Source organism: Vicugna pacos, unplaced genomic scaffold, assembly GCF_048564905.1.
Source record: "Vicugna pacos unplaced genomic scaffold, VicPac4 scaffold_104, whole genome shotgun sequence".
In the NCBI taxonomy this organism is placed as follows: domain Eukaryota; kingdom Metazoa; phylum Chordata; class Mammalia; order Artiodactyla; family Camelidae; genus Vicugna; species Vicugna pacos.
The window spans coordinates 3,550,844-3,575,148 of NW_027328784.1; the positions used below are offsets into that span (position 1 = coordinate 3,550,844).

A 24,305-nucleotide genomic window follows, 5' to 3' on the forward strand; every position below is an offset into this window, starting at 1 on the left:
GGAGGAAGCATACACTTAGATTTGGAGGTGTAGGAAAGGGATCCTGCACATTGCAGGAGAACGCAATGCAGAATTCCTTAAGTCCAACTTTCTTTACTGTAGTGGTTTCTGAGAACAGTTTATGGTAATTAAACAACATTGACAAACGGTGGCACACATTGCTTTTAAGAGATGGCCGGCTGCAAACTTTTATATTGGACAGGTGGAATTCATAGGCAAGTGGTCAGGTGGATGGGAGAGAGATGGAGCCAAGGCCTGGGCCCAGATTCCGGTTTAAATTGCCATTTCTTCACCATAGGTACTTGGAATAGAATGCATACTCTCAACCTGTTGGTGAATCTGTGAAATGGGCATAATAATATTCATTTCTTCCTGGGATTGTTGTAAGATCTAAAGAGTATTATAGCACACATGAAGCATTTAACACCCTGGCACTTAGCAGTGTTCACTGTGTGGGGCCGCCCCGCTTAGCGTGCGTCAGAGCCATAAAGGCAGCATTTGTCTGTTGAGGATGCACTTGTAGCCCCTTGGCTAGGTTGTGAATTTGTTGATTTCCTTTAATACTTGTAACTCTGTGTGACATGGGCAGTTATTTTCATGGACAGATGAGGAATCTCAGGGTAAAGAAGACTGTGTAATTTGCCCAAGGTCAGACCATAATTTTGGGTGCAGGGGCCTCAGTTCAGCATGGGCCCCTGGGCCTTCTGCTCTCTCCGTTCAGCACCAGAGCCAGATATGGAGTTGGCTGTTTCCCTGCCCAGAATATCCGGCAGGACCCAAGACACACCTGGCCCTGTGCTGCTTGAGCAAAAACTCCGGAGGAGAGGGAGTTACAAAAGGGATAAACATAAAAACAGACGACAGCAAACTGTGATCAGCTCTGAGAAGGAAAGGAACACGTCTCGCCATGCAGAGCTGGGAGCTTTCCCGTCTGGGCTGCTCTGGGGTTGTTCATCTCAGCTAAACAAGTTCTGCTGTTGCAGCAAGGCAGGAAGGCAGGGCGCATGTGGGCAGGTAGACAGGGCCTCATTGATCGTACTCATTCCCCATTAAGCGGCAGCTTTCACGGGCACTTACCTAGTAAACATTGGCCATAATCTTCACGCAATTTGCTTGGTAGTTTTATTGACCCCAGCTTTGAGATGAGGTCATTGAAGCTGGGGAGTTTGTTGCATGCCCGTGATTACCTTGCAAATACCCCCACTGGTCTTTCAACCTAGACTGGTGTGGCTGTCATGCCCCATCCCTGTGAATGGCATCGTGTAGCTTCTCCCAAGTGGCCCAAATGACTGACATTGATATGCTTAATTCGTAGGAAATGGTATGTGGCAATAAGAGAAAAAGATAGTAAGAAATTGTTTGGAAAACAAGAAAAAAACCTATTCTTCCCCAGCTGGGGGAGCGTAACCTGTATCACCCACCCTAATCACTGCCTGTCACCTCCTCCCTGAGGATTCTGTGTTCAGAAGCCACTCTGAGCCTTGGGAGAACATTTTTCCTCATGACACTTTTGACTAGGACCCGCGACATCTCTGTCCCTGGTTAACACTCTCTTCAAAGCCGTTTAAATTTTTTGCAGGTTCCTCCACTCTGATGTAAGAATACCCTGTATAACTTCTTGATGCAGCTCCTTAATGAAGATCTTGTGATGGAAACCTAGCCAAAACTGGGATGTATGCACATAGTGACTGCAACTTCAGCACATTGTGAGTTCATAATCAGAGGGGTGGGTGACTCAGGAAAGGCTTTTTTAAGGTAACAAGGGGAAAGTGAAAGGACGCTTGCTGTGTGAGAAAGAAACATCTCGGTCACAGCCAGCAAGACACCTGTGTTCATGATGGGGTGTGGCGAGTGCAGAGTTCTCACAAAGAAAGAAGTGATGTGATGGGAGGGAGGACAGTTGGGTAATTTATTGGGGAGGAAAAAAGTGGGCTGAACATTTCCTGGTTGAACAAGAGGATTGTGACATGACGTGCTTGTATTTTGGAGAGAAGGGTTTTGTGGGGACAGGCCTAGGAGTACGCTGTATGGCTGGGGAGTCAGCACAACAGAGAAACACAGAGAACCGGGCAGACCCCAAGGCCCAAGCTGGGGGAGAGGCTGCCCGCAAATTGGAACCCTGGAAGCTGGTTCTGTCCCTTAGCTGGGGCCTCAGACGTCACTTCACAGCCCAGTCCTGTTGATACAAGAATAAAAAACGTTGGGCATGAGAAGGGCTGTGTCCCAGGCTTTCGTTGAGCCCCTGGGATGTGCCCCACCAGATTTTGTTCTTTGACTTCATGCAGTAAAGAATTCAAGAGCAAGCCAGTGTTGAGTAAAGGTATATATATTCAGACAGATACATTGAAATGCAAGAGAAACGTCACGAGGTGTGGGGGTTTCATGCACAGATTAGAAGTAGGTACACACCCCACAGACAGAAGGTCTGTCTTCTTCAAAGAGGGACAGAGAGTGGTGACCGCGAGGTGGCGCTGTGTTGCTTGTTTTCTTGGGCTTGGTGGTTTCATATGCTAATAAGTAGAAGGGCCAGCCTTAGGGCAAGGGGCTAGGATTCCCAGGGAGTTGGCCATTTCCCACCCTTTGACCTTTTGTGGCTATCATTGGGACTGCCATGGTGCCTGGGGCATGTTATTCACCAGGTTACTATTACAATGGATGTTTACTGAATCTCAAGATCTGCTAGAAGTTAAATCTCTTCATCCTGAGCCTCAAGGCCTATTGGGGGTTGAATCCTTCACCATTTTGATGTCAATTGCTGCGGCCTTCCTTGAATGGCTGTGCTCTTCCCCCTTCCATCCTGTATCACTGTGATGACACAAAGACAGCAAAGGCCGGGCCCTAACCGTGCTCCTGCATTTAACGGCAGGAGGTGTGGTGTGGGCTTATGATGACTCTGAGTGGTGAGAAGGATGTTTCAGATTTTCCCACGTGAGACATGGCGACTTACCAGCAGCCTCCCCAGATTTATCTCACGGGCATTATCGCTTGTGTTGTTATGGAAACAAAAGGCCAGCCAAGAAATAAGAATCACACAGAGGGTTGGAGTACTGAGATTTATTACGCTGGCGGGCTCAGAGGGGTTTCTTTTCCAAAGCTCTGAGCACCTCCAAGACGTGCACATGAGGTTTTATAGGGTTAATTACAAGTATGGGGCTAATACCCAATAAGGCTCAAACAACAAAAAGCAAGGAATCAGTACACTGAAGCTTATCAATTTGGAACAGATCACGTTACTGACAACTGTTGACCTTGGATTTTCGGGTTAGCTTATTAGCCCAGTAAACTGACACTAAACTTCAGATTTACCAGGTAGCCCAGCAAAACTTAGATCAGGAAACCGACACTTATCACACTTTGATTTGTGACTTAGCTTGTTAGGCCAGCTGTGGTTTTCCTTCAGTGTCACTTATCTTTTGAATTTTTCTTTTTTTCTTTTTTTTAATATTTAATCCAAATTTAATATCAGGGTTCTTTGGGAAAGAAATTTCTCTTTTTCTTTTCTTTGGTGATCTTTTAGGGGGGCAGTTAATTAGATGTATTTACCTGTTAGTGGAAGCCCTGGGGCTTCAACCCAGGACCCCGTGCACGCTAAGCACACGCTCTACCACCCGCCCCATCATCTTTTCTTTTTGGTTTCGCTGCCAAGAATCCTACAGCTGAATTTCTAGTCAGCCTTAACACTTGCCCTGACTTCATGGAATCCATTTTTATGAGTTTACTTCCCCCTGGTTTCATTTAAGTATTGAATCTCCATTTTCTCTTCACTCTCCGTTTTGCCTTTTGTTGTTATGGTTGTTAAGCTGTGTTTAACAGAATTGTTTAAATTCTCTTTTAGCAAGAGGCTGAATGTAAATAAATATGTAAGCAAACAGCACAATTAAATGCTTTTATACATTCTGAGCTGTTTAGTAGTAACTTAAAAACCGAATTGAATATTAAAGTGATAGCATTTTAAAAATATTTTTTAATTTTTCATAAAAATATAGCTGATTTAAAATATGATATTAGTTTCAGGTGTACAATAGATGCTCCATTTATAGTTACTGTAAAACATTGTCTGTATTCCCTGTGTTGTAAGATACATCCCTCTAGCGTGTTTACATTACATGTTGCAGTTTGTATAAGAAAGTTGGGTAACGCAGAGTCTGGAACGTGGCTGTGTATGACTCAGGTTCACGCTCACCCTGCATGGCAGAGCTCAGGCCTTCACTCCTTTCTGCAGGGGAGCGAGTGGAGGCAGCTCTCATCAGCGCTGTCACCACCCTCTGAGTGGCAGTGACAGCAGTGACTGTGTGTGGACGTGCAAATTGTTTTTCCAAGAGCTTTATATGCGTTTCTGCATTTAATAATTAAAGCCCTCCTGTGAGGAAGCGTTTTAAGTTTTTAATGCATAATACATTTTATTTTGATATTGATAGATTTCAAACCTCTGGAAAATTTACAGGAGTAGTACAATAAACGCTTAGATACAGTTCACTTTAAAGGGCACTATTTGGCTTTCTGTGTCTGGCTTATTTTAGCATAAAGTTTCAAGGTTCATCCATAATTGTAGCCTGAATCAGTACTTTATTCTTTTTGCTTGATAATATCCTTTTCCTTTGTTTTCGTTTTTGGTCTATTTAAAAATATTTTCATTGAAGTCTTGTTAGTTTATAATTTTGTGTTAGTTTCTTGTGTACAGCACAACACTTCAGCTAAATAGGAACCTACCTGTATTCATTTTCATCCTCTTTTTAAACATAAGTTACTATAAGATATTAAATATATTCTCCTGTGCTATACAGTATAAACTTGCTGTTTATTCTTTACATACTCAGTATCTGCAAATCTTGAACTCCCAGTTTATTCCTTCCCACACCCTCTCCCCACTGGTAACCATAGTTTGGTTTCTATGTCTCTGTGTCTGTTTCTGTTCTGTAGATAAGTTTATTTTTTTGTTTCTTTCTATTTTTTTTTTTAGAGTCCACATGTGAGCAATCTCATGTGGTATTTTCCTTTCTCTTTCTGGCTTACTTCACTTAGAATGACATTCTCCAGGTCCATTGATGTTGCTGCCAATGTCATTATTTTATTATTATTTTATGGCTGAATAGTAGTCTATTGGACAAATATGCTACAACCTCTTTATCCAGTCATCTCTCAGTGGACATTTCGGTTGCTTCCATGTCTTGATATTGTAAATAGTGCTGCTGTGTACATTGGGGTGTAGGTGTCTTTTTCAATTAGGGTTCCTTCTGGATATATGCCCAGGAGTGGGATTGCTGGGTCATCTGGGAGGTCAATTTTATGTCTTTAGAGGAACATCTATACACTTTTCCACAATGGCTCCACCAAACTGTATCCCCACCACAGTGTAGGTGTGTTCCCAATTCTCCGCAGACTTTCCAGTATTTATTGTCAGTGAACTTCTGAATGATGGCTATTCTGACTGGTGAGAGGTGATACTTGATTGCAGTTTTGATTTGCATTTCTCTGATAATGATATTGAATATTTTTTTATGTGGCTACTGGCCATTTGTACGTCTTCATTGGAGAAATGTTTCTTTAGGACTTCTGCCAATTTTTGAATTGAATTGTTTGTTTTTCTTTCTTATTAAGTGTAAAAGCTGTTTACATATTCTGGGAATTAAGCCCCTAGCAGTTTCATTTATTGTAAATATTTTCTCCCATTCCATAGGTTGGTTGTCTTTTTGTTTTGCTTACTGTTTCCATAGCTGTGCAAAAGCTTGTAAGTTTAATTAGATCCCTCTTGTATATTTTTGGTTGTTTTTCTATTGCTTGAGTAGACTGCTCTAGGAAAACATTGCTGAGATGTATGTCAGATGTTTTGCCTATGGTTGCTTCTAAGAGGTTTATAGTGTCTTGTCTACATGTTTAAGTCTTTAACACATTTTGTATTCATTTTTGTATATTCTGTGAGGGAGTAGTCTAACTTCAATGATTTACATGCAGCTGTTAAGTTTTCCCTACACCATTTGCTGAAGAGGCTGTCTTTACTCCATTGTATGTTCTCACCTCCTTTGTCAAAGTTTCAATGACCAAAAGTTTGTGGGCCTATTCTTGGTAATTTTGTTTATCCGTTCATTGATGGATGGATATTGTTAGTAACTTTTGGCTACTCTGAATGATACTGCTATGAATATTGATGTGAAATTTTTTATGAGAATATGTTTTCATTCTGTTGGCTGTACATTTGCCCCGCCATATCTGTAGTTTCCACTACATGAATCCAGATGGTTGATTGTAAAGGGACTCGAACATCCTTGGATTATGGTATCCAGGGTGTGGGGTTCCTGAAACCAACCCCCCAAGGATATTGAGAGATGACTCTATATGTAGGAGTGGAATTGCTGAGACATATAACTCTAAGCTTTTGAGGAAATACCAGACTTCTCCAAAGAAGCTGCAACATTGTTCCTTTCCCCTGGCTGCATATGAGGTTTCTCTGCCTCCTGAACGACATTTGTTATTGTCCATGTTTTGGTTATAACCATCCTAGTGGGTGTAAAATGAGATCTCATTTTGTTTTTGACTTCCCTAGTGATGCTGAGCATCTTTTCATATGATTATTGGCCATTTGTATATCTATTTAAATTCGTGGTAAATTTAAAAATTGGGTGTATTTTTTTGTATTGTTCAGTTGTAAGCATTCGTTATATATCCTGGATACTACTCTCTTATTAGATACATGCTTTGCAAAATTTTTCTTCTATTCTGCACATTGTCCTTTAACTATATTTTTTTAAACATTAAAACAATTTCTTTACAAGGGAGGTAGTTTGATGTAAAGATTTATTTTATTTTTTTGCAAAGCACGCACTCTCTGACTTGAGATACCCTTTTCCCCTGTCATTTCACTTTCTTGATGATGTCCTTTGTAAGAAAAAGGTTTTAGTTTTGATGAAGTCCAGTTTATCTGCTTTTTCCTTCTATCACTTGTGCTCTTGGTTTTGTATCTAGGAAACCAAAGCCTATCCTAGGCCCACAAAGATTTATACTGTGTCTTCTTTTAGAAAGTTTATAGGTTTAATTTTTACATTTCTGTCTGTGATCTATTTTCAATTAATTTTATTTGTTATATAAAATATGGGTGTTCAGATTCCAGATTGATTCTTTTGCCTGCAGATACCCAGCTGTCCCTGAACCATTAGTTGAATAGACTATTCTTTCAATGGAGTGTTTTTGGCCCCCTAGTGGAAAAGTGTCTGTAAAGGTAAGTTTTTCCCCGTGGGTTTTTATTGTGTCTCTTAGACTTATTTATCCAAACTTATGCCAGTATCATACTGACTTAGTACTATAGCATTTTAGTACACTTTAAAGTGAGTCCTCCAACTTTACTCTTCTTTTTCAAGGTTGTTTTTGCTGTCCTGGGCCCCTTGCACGTCCATGTGAATTTTGGGATCAGTTTTTCAATTTTGCATAGAAGTCAGCTGGAATTTTGATAGGGATTCCACTGAATATATAGTTCACTTTGAGGATTCTTAACATTTTTAATAATATTGTCAATCATTCCATGAAAATGGGATGTCTTCCATATATGTAGATCTTTTAAAATTTATTCTGGTGATACTTCAAAAAGTTCAATGTACAAATCTTGTAAATTTTTGTTAAATGTATCTCTCACTTTATTTTTAATGCTGTTGTAAATGGAAAGGCTGAATTTCTTATGGGTGGGACTATGTATCAATCTTCTTATTTGTAGAATTCCTTCACAACAAATACCCTTGGTATATATTTGCTACATAAATCTATCCACAACTATTCCCCGCCCCGTGTTATAAGAAACCAAGACCCAAGGTAAGCTACTTGAAAACACCTATGTGGAAGTGAGAAATGAGACCCTTGGGTGGGTCTTTGTGCAGATGATACTGAGAGCTTATTCTGAATGGCTTCTTCTTAATTACTTTTAAACAACCCTTTCAGTGTATTTAGTCAGATACATTAAGATTATGCCCTTTTGATGTGCGGAGTAGCTAAGACTATAATTTTCAAATAAATTCTAGTGAGAGTGTTGTACTTGAAACCTAATTTGCATCAATCTTTGAAGATTTATGTTTCAGGAGCTTTGACTAAAGAACAACTGTCTTTATTCTATAATGAGAACTAAATGCTCAAGCAACATGTAAGAGTTTGAGCAAACTGCCCCCGCCCCGTAGTGCTGGGTGGCTGCAGCTGTAACTGGAGTCAGCACTTACCTCTCCCAGTATGCTTGTGCTGATCTGCTCAAAGTGGTTCGTCCAACAGTTTGTCAGTAGTCTGTTGGACAAAGTCATAAAACATTGATTGAAGGTTGCTAGAATGCAATATATTCTTATTAATATTAAGTAAGCACATATTGAATGCTTACTGTATGATGGAATTGTCCCTCAGCCTCACATGAATATTATTTCTCTTGAAACCTCACATATTTCCTTGTTATTCTCACTTTACAGATAAGGAGACTGAGAATTAGGTCTTCTCTCTTTGGGGGGAGCTCATTATTAATTATGGGCAGTTGTAAGGAAAAAGATATTGATTCATCATGAGAAAACATTTTTGTGAGAGTCAGCAATGAAGAAGATGAACACTGAAGAAGGTGATCATTGTTCGAGTGAGACAAGCCCTGGGTTGTGCGGAGTCAGCATCCCTGTCCTAGACACGGCACGTGTAGAGCTGCGTGGTGGGTGAGGCGGCGCAGCCGTGCAGGGAAAGCGGATGCTGGGGCCTTAGGCTGTGCTCAGGCCTGGTTGGGCTTTCTCCTAAGGGGAGTGAACCATCATTGACAGATTTTAAGTAGGAGAGTGGGGTGCTCTCATAGTTCATATTTGTCTTCTAGAATGTTTGGAAACATTTAGAAGGCTTGGCAGGAGATGATGTGATGAGTCAGAGTAGGGTGGCTGTGAGGTGTAGCAGTGTCCAATTTTCAAGTGGTTTTCAGGCCCAGGCTTGTGGCTTAGTAGCCGTGTCAGTTTGAAGGACGCTCGCAAGGAAGTGAAACAATTTATCTAATCAATTGAAGCAGTGATGTACCCAATTCCCAGGACTGTTGTGGAGATCCAGTGAGATACACTGTGCAGTGTGCAGCGTGGTCTCCAGCAGAGAGTCAGTGCTGAGTGAGTGCCAGTGAGTATCTGGTAGGTCAGTTGAGGGTGGTGGGACTCGGTGTCTGAGGATATCTGGTCCCTGAAGGAGGGGTCCATTCACATCTGTGAGTGATGGGCCTGAGTTGGGAGACGCAGGGAGACCTTACCCTCCGACCAGGGGCCCTGGTAAGGACGGCTATGGGAGGAACACCGTGAAGTCAGCTCTTTGCATGTGGAGTTGGAGCTGCCTTTGAGACAACTAACTGCAGTGTCACGAGCTTAAAGAGGAGATCTGGGCCCAGGTTGTGCATTTTCCTAAAATCTCAACTCCTAAGGACGCCGAAGTATTGATCACTGAAAGTGAAGTCATACTTTAAAGGACAAACGAATAGTAGTATTATCTCTGTCATCAAAGCTGACGTCTATTTATTCATCACTCACTTTGCTAATTGGGTACTTACAGAGCTCACTTCACCGTCCTCCCGTGGGCTCAGGCTCCACAGAAAAGAGCTGGTGTGTCTTCCTCTTTTCTAGAATAAGACACATTTAGCTTGTAGACTTCTGTACCTCGCCAGACTTAGGAAATTAGTTTGTTGGTTTAATTGTATTTTCTGTTGGCCATGTCCTGACAGGAGAGAAATTTTACCTCATGGTCATGTTTCAATTAGCTGTTACTGAGAATTGCTGATCTGATACATAGTGTATGTATTACATTAACTTTGTAGAGTAGTTATCATTTTTCTGTCTTTGCCCTTTAATTTTGTTTGCCCCTTCAGTGTTCTATTCTTTTTGGGGCCTTATTTTTTTTAAATTAAAAAATGTCTGTTAGCAGTTAAGAAAAAAATAGGAAAGAAAAAATGCACATGAGAACTAAATTTAGAAAATGTCTAGTGTGTTTTCTGTCTCGGCAATGGAGGGTACTAAAACTCCTGAAAACCTTCATTACACAAGTTCCTTAAAATGCTGATTGAGAAATAAAACCTTCCTTCCTCATCTTTCAAGCTGCACAACTCATTGTCAAGAAAGTGAGGGAAAATTCTCAGAAGCCAAGACAAACGAGAAAGCAGGGTTTCTGAGAGATACATGAGCGTTAGAAGCCGTGGTGTGCTGGTTGGCTCCTGAACTGATTTTCAGTTGCCTTGACAGGAGGGAAGGATGTGAGCCCCAGGCCTCTCACACTAGGAGTTGGATGGGTGATCATATAATGGGCCAAGCCCATCCTGAGAATCTTGCTTTACTAAAGGGTGGAATAGGAAAAAAAAAAATTCCTCAAGACAAGAAAATAAGAAAAGTCAATTTTGTTGGAAGAGGGGAAAAATAACAAATCCAAAGTAAGGATATAGTTTAAAGCTGTTCTGGCATGAGAGTGACCACAAACTCCTGGCAGAAAAGCACAGCTACTCCTTGATTGATAAGTTGTGTTTTGAATGAATCAGTGAACAGCGATTCCGAAAAAGGCCTCCAGAGTCTTGTGGATCAAGATACTGGACAGCAAACACCTCTCTTCCAAGGTCTCATTCAAATAACCAGAAAGGTTTTAAAGGAAACTAACAATAATCTGAGTTGTATTTATTGACATTACTATATGCTAAGAATTCAGAGGTGACTATGGAGTTGTCTCCTCTTTTATGGACCTTATTTTCTCTTTGGGGAGAAAAATGACATAGTTGGGTATCTTGGTGGAGGGAGGTGTTAGTCTGTTGCAATTAGCCAGGAGAGGAGATTAAGAAAACAGTGAAAGATGGGTGAACTTTTTAGCTGAGGACAGTCTTGTTCACTTGGCTTTTAATTGCAGGCTCAATGAGCTGTCACTGGAGGGACTAGATCTTACGGAGGATGGACTTAGCTCAGGCCTCTTTTGAATGGACAAGTGAAACTGGAAAAAGACAGTCAAATCTGTGCAGACATTAAAGTTCACTTGAACGTGCTGCATCCCTTAGCCAAAGATAGGACAAATATGCAGCAATTCTTGAGGACAGAAGAGTGGTTTTTAAGGTTCTCCAAGAATGAATCCCATGGAACCGAGATGGCCAGTTGTCAAACTGAGACTTTGTTCTTTGGACGGTGTACCCAGCAAGGGTATTGGCCTTTTATATGGTTCCATTTGTCTTTAATACATGTCTGTTGATGAGGACATGGGCACAAATGTTTGACACCTTGTCGAGGCGATTTTGGATACCTGCCTAGAAGCACGGGCACAGTTGTGGCTGCTTCATACATCTTGCAGCCCATCCCTTTCCCCGGCTCCGTGATCACGGCAGAGTGGTTCCTTGTTGACCTGTCCGTTTCCTCTGTGACATCATAACCCATGAAAAGACCGGAGCATATTAACTTGGCTTTGTTAAAGTCAAAGAAACAGATCAAATATGGAGTCAGATTTGTTCTTTCCTATTTCAGTAGTACCATGGAGATGGCAGTTTGGGCAGCTTTTTGTAGTGTCCTGGAGGCTTTCTCTCTCAGCTTCTGGGCACCTCTATTGAAAACCCTTCATTGCTGTCTGGCCTGCTGGTAATGCACACTGCCTGTTTTGCCCTGAAGATGTGTTCTGTTTATAAACTCATCTCTACTCCTTGGAAAACAACTCAAGAAAAACTCAGTTGGTTTTCCACCAGCCATGGGCAGGGGTGAGGTAAACCGTGTTATTATTTCATAAAATAATAGTAATAATAGTAATCGTCATAGTAGTAGTACTTGTAGTAATAGTAATAATAATAATAATAATAATAACAATAATAATAATAATAATAATAATAATAATAATAATAATAATATTAATAGAAGTCTTAAAACAGGACAGAGCACATTGGAGAGAGTCAAAAAATGCTTTCTGGCTTAAATCAAAAGTGATGACTAGTGATTCCATGGCTGCTGTATTTGCTAAGCTAATTACTCCTTTGCTCCATTACACATTTCTTTTATCTGAAAAAGAAATACAAGGAAATGGTTTAAAAAAAACTCAGAGAACAAAAATACACAAGTGAAAGAAGTTTTCCCTCATCCTCTGTTCTTTCAGCCCTCTCTGGAGATGCCTCTGTTTACTATCCTTTGGGTGCTTTTCCAGATATGCTTTGCACATTCCCACCTATGTATGTAAATTCCTTTAAAATTTTAGTTATTTTTAACTTAAAGGGGTTTAAATCCTCAAGTGGCATCTGGCCGGGTAATATAACAGAACAAATCTGACTCCATATTAGATTTGTTCCTTTGAATTTAACCCTATGCTCTGTCACCTAGGCTTCATCTTGCTTGTAAAACAATGTTGCCTAGAGCCTGAAATAAACAGGAGACCCTATTCTGAAGGCTCTGACCTTTAAGGATATTTAACACTTTTTCATTCATTAAAAGATAGCAAATTGCAGAATAGAAAATTACGTTTCTTTTGTTGGAGGTTTACAGGGATCTGACCCACGCAGATAGCTGCAAGAAGAAAGGATTCTAACAAGAAGGAATTCCTACACTAAGAAGTTTGCACTAACCAAGCACATAGGAAAGGAGCCTGAATTGTGACTTGGGGAGATGGTTTTCCAGGACATTAGTTTGCCATCTAGGTCTACAGAAACTTGCTATTCCATGCCCCAACATCTGGTCTCCCAACTTATTGGCCTGTCCTGCACTGAGGAGAATTAATTTCGACTTGGTAACACTCCTATCTACCTAGAAAGCTGGGCACTGGAGCTGAGTGTTGTGGAAACAGGCCAGCCAAGACAAAAGCACCAATCGGAGTGTTGGAGTACTCAGAATTATTATGCCGGTGGGCTCAGAGGGGCTTCGGCTCCGAAGTTTTGAGTACCTCCAAGACGTGCACATGAGGTTTTAAAGGCTTAGTTACAAGTAAGGGGGGATTAGCCAATAAGGCTCAAAGAACAAAAAGCAAGGAATAAGTACACTGGAGCTTATCAATTTGTAACAGATCACATTACTGACACTTGTTGAGCTTGGAATTACGAGTTAGGTTGTTAGGCCAATAAACTGACACTAAACTTCATATTTACGAGATAGCCCAGCATAATTTAGATCAGTAAACTGACACTTATCACACTTAGATTTGTGACTTAGCTTGTTAGCCCAGCTGGACTTTTCCTTCACATGAGGACAGCTCTCCCACACCCAGGGAACTACTGTGAGCCCTTGATGTTTCCACTAGGGTGGGGTATGGTTTACCCAGGAGGGATGGGGACTATGCACCAACACTCAGGCAGTCTGCTCTGTCTGGGGCTCTGATCTTGTACCATCCCGCTCCCCGCCAGCCCAACACCTGGGACAGTGGAGCTAAGGCAGAGATCCTGCCTGCCTGTTTCCCAGCGTGTAAAAGGGGAATATGTGCGCTTCCCAAGGTAGTTCTGAGCGACAACACCTGCGGGTGCTTGGTTCTCAGAGCAACAGAAAACCCAGCTCCGCTTGGGGGCAACGGGTGTGATCTCCCTAGGGTTTCTGCAGAAGCATCGGACGGAGGGTTGGATCACGGTGGTAAAATTGAGCTGCGGGGCTTGAAGGGTAACAGAAGGGTACAGAGGCAGGTCTGCCGCCTAGGGGTGCCCCAGAGGTAAAGCTTTTTTTCTCCAACTCCTCTAAGACCCTCCCTTCTCCAGATCCCTTCCTTCTCTCTGCTCATCCTGTCCATCTGTATCCCTCCAATTTTCCCGTCCTCTCCACCCGCTCCCATCTTCTCCCTCCCTCGCTGTCCCACCTTCTCTCACAGAACCCAGAGAGGATCGCTGGCCCTCCTGCGCATGCGCAGTCAGTGCCAAGTGGTCCGCTGGTTGGGAGCTCCATATCCGAGCCGGGGATCGGGCCCAAAGGCTTCTCAACTACGTCGCCCGGTAGGCCTTTGGTTCCTGCCTGGGGTCGGGGCCTCTGACTGTGGAAGTGCAAGGTGGGGGGCTCCTGGGAAAGGGGTCAGGCGGCTGCGGGAGGGCGGTCCGCCTGTCACAGACCCCAAGGGCGCTAGTCAGCCCGTGTTCAGATGAATTGCTCAGGCCAGACCCCTCTGCCAGCGCCACCTGCCCCGGCGTCCCGGCCACAGTGTCCAGGGCCTGGTGTGCACCTGCCATCTCTCACCCAGCCGGGATCCCCTCAGTCCGCGGCTGGCGTCCCCTTCCCCTCTCCCTCCCGCTAGTCCTCTCCTCCCGGGCTTCCTCTTCTCCCCCGGCGGCCCGTCCCCGCCCCTGGGCGGGCTGTGTCCCGGGCGGGCGGGGTCTGCGGACCCGGACGGGGGCGGGCGCCTGGGACTGGGGCTGGGGCTGTCCTCCGAGCGAGGCTGCAGCCCGCGTCCCCCTCCCCGCTTTCCCTGCCCCGCGACCCCGGGGCTGCCCTGCTCTCCCTTTCCCGCTCCCTGAGGACCAGCTCTGTGGCGTGGGCGCTGCTACCTGGGCTGAAAGCCTCCGGCTCTAACGCCCAGCTTCTCCTGGTGGAGTCGGGAAAAGGGAGCGTCACTGCTAAGCGAGGTTCTGTCTCCCCCCTCCATGTTTCTGCCTCAGGTAAGTACCTTGAACACTTTCAGGTGTTATGATGGCGGTGCTTGTTGATGTCACGTGTTTTTATAGTGAGAGGGATTGCAGTGGTGAAAGCAGGGCTTGGTTCTGTTAAAAATGTGCTGAAGGCATGAGGCTGTGACATCCTCCTTCCTTCCCTCTCCCAGGGTGAAAGGAGTGATCCTCGATTTTCAAAAGATAGTTACAGTCCCTAACTAGCCCAGCCCAGCTATTGTGTGTTAACAGGAACAGCACCACCAGAGGCCTTGGAGACCCAGGCATATTGCAGCCCTAAAGTGCTCCTGGCATAGTTTGGCTTGTTTAGGTTTTTTGTTTTTCTTAAATTGTGGGACAGACTAGTGTATAAACTGAAAAATAATTGTCAAGAAATAATTTTCATAGGACAGTTTTATTGTGATATAGTTCACACACCATGAATTCCATCCATTTAAATGGTACAATTCAGCAGCTTTTTGCATATTCACAGTGGTGCATGCATTATTATTCCAGAACGTTTTCATCACTTCAGAAAGAGCAGTGGAAATGAATGACCTATCCACCCCTCCCAAGTGGTGGTTCTAAAGAAATTTCTTGGCTATTCCTGACCATAAATTAACTTGTTATATTCCAAGAAAAATCTGGTAGGAATTCTAACCAGAATTGAAATGAATCTGTCTATCAAAACAGGAAGAATTTATACCTTTATGGCATAAACTTCTTCTACCCATGAATATATCTGGGACCCTATCTTTTCATCTGACCAGAGCCTGGCCCATGTGAAGTCCTCACTAATTTTTGGGCTTGTGAATGATGAGATTCTATACATCATTAGTTGCAACTGTAGCCTTTCACAGAAGAGAAAAGTAACCTCAGTGAAGCAAGTGACTCTCTGATGGTCAGAAAGAGTGACAGCCAGTGCTGGAGTGATCCAGTGGACTTGGTGTTTGCAGCTAGATTTCTCGACCACCTACAGTTAAGGGGATTAGAGAGTTCTTTTATTTTTTCTTAATGGCATTGCATTTATTTTTACTTATTTTTTAAAATTATTTTTTATTTAAGTGTATTCAATTTACAATGTTAGTTTCAAGTGTACAGCAGAGATACAGTTACAAACATATGCATATGTATATATATATGTTTTAGATTGTTTTTAGTATAAATCACTAAAAGAAATTGAATATAGTTCCCTGTGTTATGTAGCAGGTCCTTGTCATTTATTTTATATTTACTAATTTGTATCTGTTAATCCCCCCTTTCCTGCCTGCTAAACACAGTTTGCTTTCTATGTCCATGAGTCCATTACTAGGAGCACCGTTTTTCCTAGTAATATATGCTCTTTTGCTGCTTTCAGTTTCAGTAATTCCATCTTATCTGTGGGCGCTTTTCTTCTGGTGGCCTTAATGTGGTTTGCACACGTGGTAATAGAGATCTGTATTTGGGAGAACCCCAGGCCTCGTGTAGTCCCTGGTACAGAGTGCCCACTGAATTGATGCTTGAACTGGGAAAAAAGCACAGTAAATGTTGGAATTTCCACTATGGTTGAGAATTCTATAACCTCTTTTGACAAACTTAATATTGGCTGCACCCATTCTGGGTAATTTGGTGGAAATTCATCTTATGGTGGTGAAGAGACGGGGCCTTGTATGCTTCTTCTCTTTCTGTTTTCTAACACTCATTCTCCTGGGCCTTCCAGATCCTCCCCTAGAAGTGCCAGGTCTAGCTTGGTGCTGCACTGAGGCAATATTTGTTAATAAGGCCCTTTCCTCATCTCTTCTGAGCCTCTGGTTCTTTCTCTGCACAATGAGGGCTTAGACTAGATAACTACTTTTCAGTTTCTTTTAAAGCCATGTTTCCTTTGAGAAACAGAAAATGCAAATCTCTCCTCTCAAACCAACCCTTTAGATTTTGAAAAGTCCTCCAAGGAGTGACATAGCTCTTTGTGGAAAATGAATGTGATTGTGATTCCAGGTGACACAGAAAAGACTCTTCAGAGATTGATTGCAGGGAGAGGGCAGGAAAGGGGCAGTATGTCACACTTTCTAGTGTGAGCACTGGAGCAGGGGCTTGGATTTAAATACGGTGTCTGACGTGGCCTCTCTCTAATCTTGTAGAATGTGATAAACTACTCTACCTCAGTTTCTTGATGTGTCAAGTTGGGGTGATAATATTTTAAGGCTTTTGTGAAACATTATGCAAATAAGCCATTTGTGTATGGGTAGAAACAAGACCTGCTAGGGATTCAGGGATTTGTTTAAAAAAAAAAATCTTGTCCATAGCACTCTGTCTGTGTGTATTTAGTAGTTCCTGAAGGGTGAGGGTGAGTCTAAAGTCCATCGTGGATCAGGTGGCCCATGATTCTCTGTGCCCCTGAATGCCCCCTCCTCCCCAGTCCTCTTCCTCAGTCCAGGATGAAGTTCCCTAGTAGATTTACTCAGAGGTCTTGTGAAAATGGCTATTCATTTTATTGTTTCACCAAGAAGGGCTGCCATCCTGATCTCTGTGGTCAGGTTTTGAAGGGCTGCCATCATGATATCTGGTAAGAATTCTATGGAATTGGGTGTTTCTATTTAATGAAAAGGAAAAATTACAAATAGAAAATTAGAACAAGGATGGTCACATGGGCTCTTGGAAGTGGACACCATTAGAAGTTGGAGGGACTAGTGGGCTCAGTGGGAATGTTAACTGAGTGTATCTCATGGGCTGGGCATTGTCCTATTTGTACTGTGTGTTCCTTATTTGAGACAGTGAGCTCACCTAACCTCGATAACCTCTTTAAAATATTAGACTTTTAATTTTGAGATGTAATGTAGATTCCCATGTGGTAGTAAGAGATTATATGGAGAGGGCCTATGGACCCTTTGCCCAGTTTTCTTAATGGTTCCATCATGCAGTGTTGGGGTACAATTCATTACTGACTCACTAACAATTTGAGGTTTGTGTTATTGCCCTTATTTCTATTCACGATTAAACTGGGGCTTCGTGAAGCACGCAGGCCTGTCCAGGTCACCCACATTGTTAATGCAGAGTCGGGTGAACGTGGGCTTGGGATTTCCAGGCAGTACCATTATGATGGTTTGTGGCAGGGAGCAGCATTCACTTTGCTTGTTTATTCATTCATTCAACAAACATTTATTGAGTAAACTCTGTGGGTCAGATGCTTTCATAGAGTTATCTGATTCTTCAGCAGTACTGAGAATCAGGTAATGTTTATATTTTTTAATCTGAGAAAATTAGCTCTGAGAGGTTATAACCTCCCCAAAGGAAGTATAACTCATAAAGGAGGGATAGAACATGTGTACAGTCACCTCCTTTTATGCAGGTGGTACCCTATGCATTTTACATTTTCAAACATCCGTAATCCAGATATATTCTTGTAAGGCAAGGCTTTTTTTTTAATTGAAGTATAGTCAAGTTTACAATGTTGTGTCAATTGCAAGGTGTTTTTTGACTTTTGAATTAAAAAATACTTTTTCAGGAGGGAAATTAGGTGTATTTATTTGTTTGATTTTTTAAAATGAGGTACTGGGGTTTGAACCCAGGACCTCGTACATGCTAAGCATGTGCTCCACCAATGAACAGTACCCTCTACCCCAAGGCAAGTTTTCTTATCCATTACTATGAAGCTAAGGGGTTCAAATAAATTGAATAGGAATCCAGATCTTTTGATCCTACTGTGGTCCTTCTCTTTATATTCTGCTGAAGGGGGTTGGGGAAGCATTTCCTTTGTTCATTTCTTTATTCAGCATTTTTGAGCAGTGACTTTGCATCAGGGCCTTGCTAGGTGCTTGGAAATAGAAAATAAGAAATGACCTTTCTCTGCAGAGGCAGGAAGCCTAGACCAAAAGCTGGGTAATGTGATCCGAGCAACAGTAGCCATGTGCAGACTATGAGGACAAACTGTACCCCCGGATTTGCTTTGGCTTCCCTTGCCTTCTGTCTGGTACACACCAGGTCACCGCAACCCAGATGGGCCCATAGCACACAGCAGAGTATGTACCTCGATCTCCTCTCCTGTCTCGGCAGGGCCTGCAACATGAGCATCCCTGACTACGTGCAGTGTGCTGAGGACCACCAGACTCTTCCCGTTGTAGTCCAAACCATGGAGATCATCTCAGAGGAGAATTTCTTTTGCATCTATCAGCTACTCACCTCGGTGAGCCATATCAGCCCATGTGGCTCCCAGTGGACACTCTGTATCCACTACAGGCACCGCTATGTGCCCGAGAATGGGTGGAGCGTCTTCCAGAAACACTGCAAGGTCGTGGGCCTTGTCACCATTACCGACTGTCTCTCTGCCAAGGCCTTGGAGAAGCTCCACGTGCAGAGGAGCTGTATGGCACCTCGATAATGACTCTCAGCTCTTTGTCTTTGTACTGCATGTGGAGGAAGTCGAGCAGCCGCGCACCGACGTTGCCTTCAAATTTAGAGGACTGCAGGGTGGTGGAGAAGAGGATCGAGGACTTCACTGAGTCACTCTTCATCTTGCTCAATTCCAAGTGGCTGGATGGTGGCCCCAAGAATTCTGGGGACAAGATCCCCCTCCCCTGCATCCCGTTTGAGAAGGAGGACTTCATGGGACTGGACACAGACAGCAGGTAAGTTTACCTGGAGGCCAGTCCACCCTGGCTTTGTGCCGGATTGCTTCCCTACATCCAGAAAGGGATCAGCAAGGAAGAAGTCTGTCTTGTAGCCAAGGGGGGATGGAGATGCAGCCCGCCGGTTTACAGACATTTCAAAGTGAATCCGCCTTTGTTTCAGAGAGATCCTTTTAGGGTTAGTGTGGACACTTACTCCCGCTTTACAGCCATGACCATGGTGGGACCCCTGGGGTTGCTGTCCAATAAAGTAGCCAAAGCCACTGATGCTAGGAGCACTGGGGAGGAGGCTGGACTGAGCTGAGATGTGCTCTAGGTCAAATGCACATCAGACACTGAGGCTTGTCTAGTAAAAGTATATAAACTATCTCTTTACTTCCTATATTGATTACATGTCAAAATGATAGTATTTTACATACAGTAGATTAAGTAAGATCTGTTCTTAAAATCAGTTTCTAGTATTTGTTTTTTGTTTGTTGGTTTGTTTCTTTGTTTACCATTTTAAACGTGGCAAATGGGAAACGTTATTTACATGGCTCTCATTTCATTTCTGTTGGGCAGCCTGTCCTGGGACAGTCTCATCCCTTTGCTTATAGATGAGATGCTGAACCCCGAGAGGCGGAACGAGGAGCTGGTTGAGCTGGGGCTGGAGCCTGTGTCTCCTGCCTCCCAGGCCCAGCACCTATTCTGCTCAGGCCCTCTCTTCTTGCCCGACAGCCTCCATGCCAAGTTAGGACATCAGAAACACCGCCGGGGACTTCCGAATGAACTCCTTATGCAGGGAAAGGCGTATCACGGTGTATGGGACAGAGCAGGGAAATGTTCATTCTCACTTTTTCCCTGTGATTAAGTCAACGGCCCCACATTGCCTCGGAAGTACAGACGAGCTCTTCTGGGCTGCCTACCCCCCAACTTCAGCTCTGTTTCCTGGTGTATCTGTTGTGCTGTCCCTCAGGCAGAAGAGGGTGAGATGCCTTTTCCGAGACGTGGAAACCTTTGCTGGGGAGGGTGAGGGAAGCTGTGTTCCCCCGGCCTACGGCCTCTGTCCTTGAGTCTGGAGAGGGCTCATGGTGGTCCCACAGGTGACGGTCGGAGAACCTGGCACATGTTTCTGGGCCCGCTGTGAAGGAAGTGCTCTGTGACTCTTGAACTTAGCTAAGATCAGATCCTACTCTCTGGTTGTTGGTAAGTTGGAGGAGAAGATGCTAGAGAATTGATAAAAAGAATGTCTAGACCAGCCCTGTGAGTGAGAAGCACAGGGGACACGAGTCCCACCTGCGAGAGATAATGTAGCGGGCTCTGGATGAATTTTCTGTTCCTCCCAGACATACCTCTATGACTTAAGGAAGGGGAGAGGCATGCTGTAGCCATGATCTGTACTTGTCCTCTCAGGGCCCTGTGATCTACATGCCCGCACTCCCCATCTGCTTCTTAAGATGAGCTGGCATGTATAGGAGCCTGGGCACTGCTGAGGGCATAGCTGCCAGCACCGTGCTACACCAAGTCTGGCTCCGTTCACCTCTCCTGTCAACACCTGCTGAGGCCCCAGGCATTAGTCAAGGTAGGTGCATCAGTGCAACATAAGCAGGGACCACTTCTCCCCCTGGACAGACTGGTGAGTGAGCAGTGGAAGCCTGGAGCCCTGCCCCAGCCCCCACGCCAGTGCCTCCTCTTTTGTCATAGGAGGCACTGGTGATATTTTTGCTCAACAAATGCTTGTCTCTGAGTCTGCAGCCCCACCAGAGAATGCCAGATTGTTTTTGTCTTTTGAAGTCTGCCCTTGGGACTTGGCGGAGTATCCGGATGTGTAATTAGCCCACAGTGGTTGACACTGTCCCCATTGTTTACCCAGAACCTCGTGTACCAGGCATGGCTCCCAGTATCGAAATACAGCAGCGCATTAAACCTCCCTCCTTTTGGGTCTGTCTGTTCTGGTACCATAAGGGCTCAGCCAGCTTCTGAACGTCAGTGAGATAACGCGGCCAGTGAGCTCGGGTCAAGCACATTCTCCTCCAGTCACTTTTACCCCATTGTTGCTTTTAGTATTCCACAGTCATTAATTATTTAAACAATTCTTTGGTACAGGAGCAGAGCCTAATTCTCTCCTGCTACTCTTGGTGGAAGTGAGTAAAACGGTCCAGACTGAAATGCGACCACAATTTGTAGCTCAAAAGCTGCCTTGAAGCTTGTAGGTGGAATTTTGGTTAGGGGCGCTGACCACGTTGGGGTCCCCCGGCAGCGCCGCTCCCCTTAGGTCCCTGCTTTCCCTGGGGCAGGGGGTGAGGGTGGGTCTCACCATCCCCTCGTCCCTGGCCTCACACACTCATGTAAATTCTTGTACATGCTGTCAAAATCATTTTTGTTCTTGTGTGTTTCTAATTTTCTCTTGTTCCTCTTTTCCTTTTTCTTTATTCCTTTTTCATTTGTACTGCCCAGTGAGCATGTTGTTGCATCTGAAAATGTGGGCTGTGCACACCCTGCATTGGAAATAGCCAGATTGCCCTCCATACTGTCTCCATCGCTTTAAAAAGCAAAATCTTAATATCTGTCTTGATCCATGTATTATCCTAGTCATTTTGTATTTTCTAATGTTTTGGAATATTTGCTTTGTTAGCACATTACCCACTGGTGTTAGATACCTGTTAAAATCCTTGCTTTGAGGGACCTGTTTGGTCCTCCTTTTATTTGGTGACAAATGCGCCCTTATTAAATTTGTTTGATTGTTTTGAAGAAGTAAGATGCGAATTGATTTAGTCGGCTGCTCAGGGATTCTTTTCATGGAGTATTTAAACTTGTAAGGTCAAACTCTGCAGCATTTTGCTCGATTCCTGCTTTTACACAAACGTGCTCGGCACGCGGTTCCTGGCTGTCTCTGTGTGACGTGCGTGACGGCGCTTCCTGGCCGGCGGTCACTGGTGAGGAAGTGGCCGGCTCGGGGGTGACAGCTGCAGGGGACGCTGTTGGAGGAAGCGGTCACCGTTTGGTTCTTTAATTCTTTTTTTTTGCATTCAACTTCCCCGTGCCATTTACTTTACTTTGCCTTCATAAAGGGGCAGAATTGGGTCTAAAATCCATGACACTATTTGTTCCCTTTACGAGGCTGGTTTTTCTGGGTATCAGGACAACATGACCTTCTCCTAAGTAGCTGGCTCACCTGGATCTGTTGGACACAGGGACAGCTAAAAGGGCCGTAGCTTCCTCTCTGCTCCAGCCAGTGGGCATTCAGAGCTGGGTCTGTGGTTTGCCTCAGCAGCCGTGCAGACCTCCCTGCCCCGGCCTTTACTTTTAACCCATGTTGGCAGTAAAGAGTTGAATCCGTTTCTGTTGCAGCTGACATCCACCACTGACAGCCGTGTCATTAGTTTGTGGTAGTCAGTCTCCAACACCCCAGACAACCGTGAAGGAAGATGATTTGGCCGACCTAGGACCCTGGATTCTCACCCTCACCATGGTTCATCTCACCCGGTGGAAGGGTGTGGCCACCACCATCATGCTGACCATGAGGCCTTGTTTCTCCTTTCATGCTCTGGTCCAAATGTGGACACTTCATTTTTCACTGAATTTGTCTCGCTTGAGACAGGCCAGAATATCTGAATGAGCCCATCACATTCTGGGTGGGGAACAGAACAGAAGTAAGTGTCGCAAGTAGATGGAGTCTAGGCTGTCCGGGTTGGCAAATGCAGGCTGGGATCTGTGATGGCTGGGCTGTACACTGGACACAGGTCTTTCCCGTGGCTCCCGAGAGCCCAGGAGTTGGAGTGATAACAGCCTTGCGTGGGTTCCCCCATCCTCATCTGCTCACTGGCAAGTGTGTCTGCTAATTAGGAGCTCCCCCAGACCTCGGGCCCTTCAAAGCTCAGACCACGGGAAAATCTTGAGGCCCTTCTCCTGGGCCTCCTGTGTGAGAATCCAGTGCCTTCTGAGGTGACCAGCGGCAGGAGATGCCTCCCCCTCCAGGGAGCACCCTACGGCGGACTGTTAGTGCACCATGCTGTGAGCTTGTGTGTTTCCGGCCATGGTCCCTGCAAAACCACACTTGAGATCAGCTTATTGGCGAAAATAACAGGACTGATTCCAGGGCAGGGCCGGGGGGAGGGAACAGTGGAAATTGAATGTGAGCTGAGAGAACTAGGTGGGTGCTGAGGCCGTTACTAAAATGGGGAGTCTGGGAGGTACCTGCCAGGAATCGAATTCCAGAGTAAATGGTGGACATGAGGCATTTTTAAGATGCCATTTTTCATCCAAGTTAGGACTTCAAAGAGGCACTCGGCTCTATGAGACTGGGGCTCAGGTGAAGGAGCTGGACTAGAGATACAAGTTGGGAGTCGTCATTCTTAGCTGGTGTTCACAGCCTTGCATGTGAATTAGATCATCTCGAGAGCTGCAGACTGAGGCTGAGGGAGGGGAGGGCTGTGCCTCGGTTGGAGGTAAGCCCAGACCATGCAGCTTTGGTGTGTCAGCCAGCGGCGTTTATCATTTTCAGAGCAATCCCATTTATCCTTAAGGGGCCTGGGGGTCAGCAGGGCCAGCCAGAAAGAAATCCAAAGGGAGAGTCTTGGCCACGTGTGCGTCTTAGGAAGGTGCAGAGGCTGCAGGATACGGAAGGTTAGAATCCTCAGAAGCTGGAGTTGGAGTGGGGAGAAGGTATTCACAGTCACCTGTGAGGGAGGGAGGGAGGCCTAGGGAGTCCCCACCCTACCGGACTCGCTTTCCCATGAACAGGAGGCAGTCAGACAGAGGATCTGAGGTAAGAAGGATGGGCACTGGGAGGGGAGCCAACCTGGAGAATGGTGCTTGGAAAGTTCTGGAATAGTCTCCCTGAAAAATAGAGTTAAAAATACCCAGACTCTTAAGAATATTGTTAGTGACTTGGGAGGAGGCAGTTGTTTTTCTGGCCTCCTAAGTGTAAGTCATGTATCCAGGGATACACAGAAGATACGGGCAGTCTGTTCCGGGGACTTGATCCTTACCAGGGTGATCAGTGCAAGTTTAAAGGGGCAGAAGGGCAGCGGAGCGAAACTAGCCAGGCCCCGTGTCAGGTAGCAGTCGGCCGCCCTACTTGCGTGTTTCATTCACATCCATGACTCCCAGGTGGGCGCTGACAGCCCCCTTTTGGGGATTGGGAAGCCTTCTCAGAGGGGTTAAGGAATTGGTTTGTTTAGCGGTTGATAAATGCT

General features: G+C 44.5%; 1 protein-coding gene across 2 annotated transcripts in view; it reads left to right on the top strand.

Moving 5' to 3' along the window:
• LOC140694794 (trafficking protein particle complex subunit 9-like) overlaps nt 1-24,305 on the top strand; it is an 87,949-nt gene that overhangs the window by 20,011 nt on the left and 43,633 nt on the right. The window contains exon 6 of one of the 2 annotated variants that reach the window (XM_072957855.1): nt 18,557-19,128. In XM_072957855.1, the coding sequence (XP_072813956.1) occupies nt 18,557-18,881 (325 nt within the window). In that variant the 3' untranslated portion in view covers nt 18,882-19,128. Of the gene's footprint in view, nt 1-18,556; nt 19,129-24,305 lie in introns of those variants that run through there. The other variant, XM_072957856.1, reaches the window with a different exon arrangement.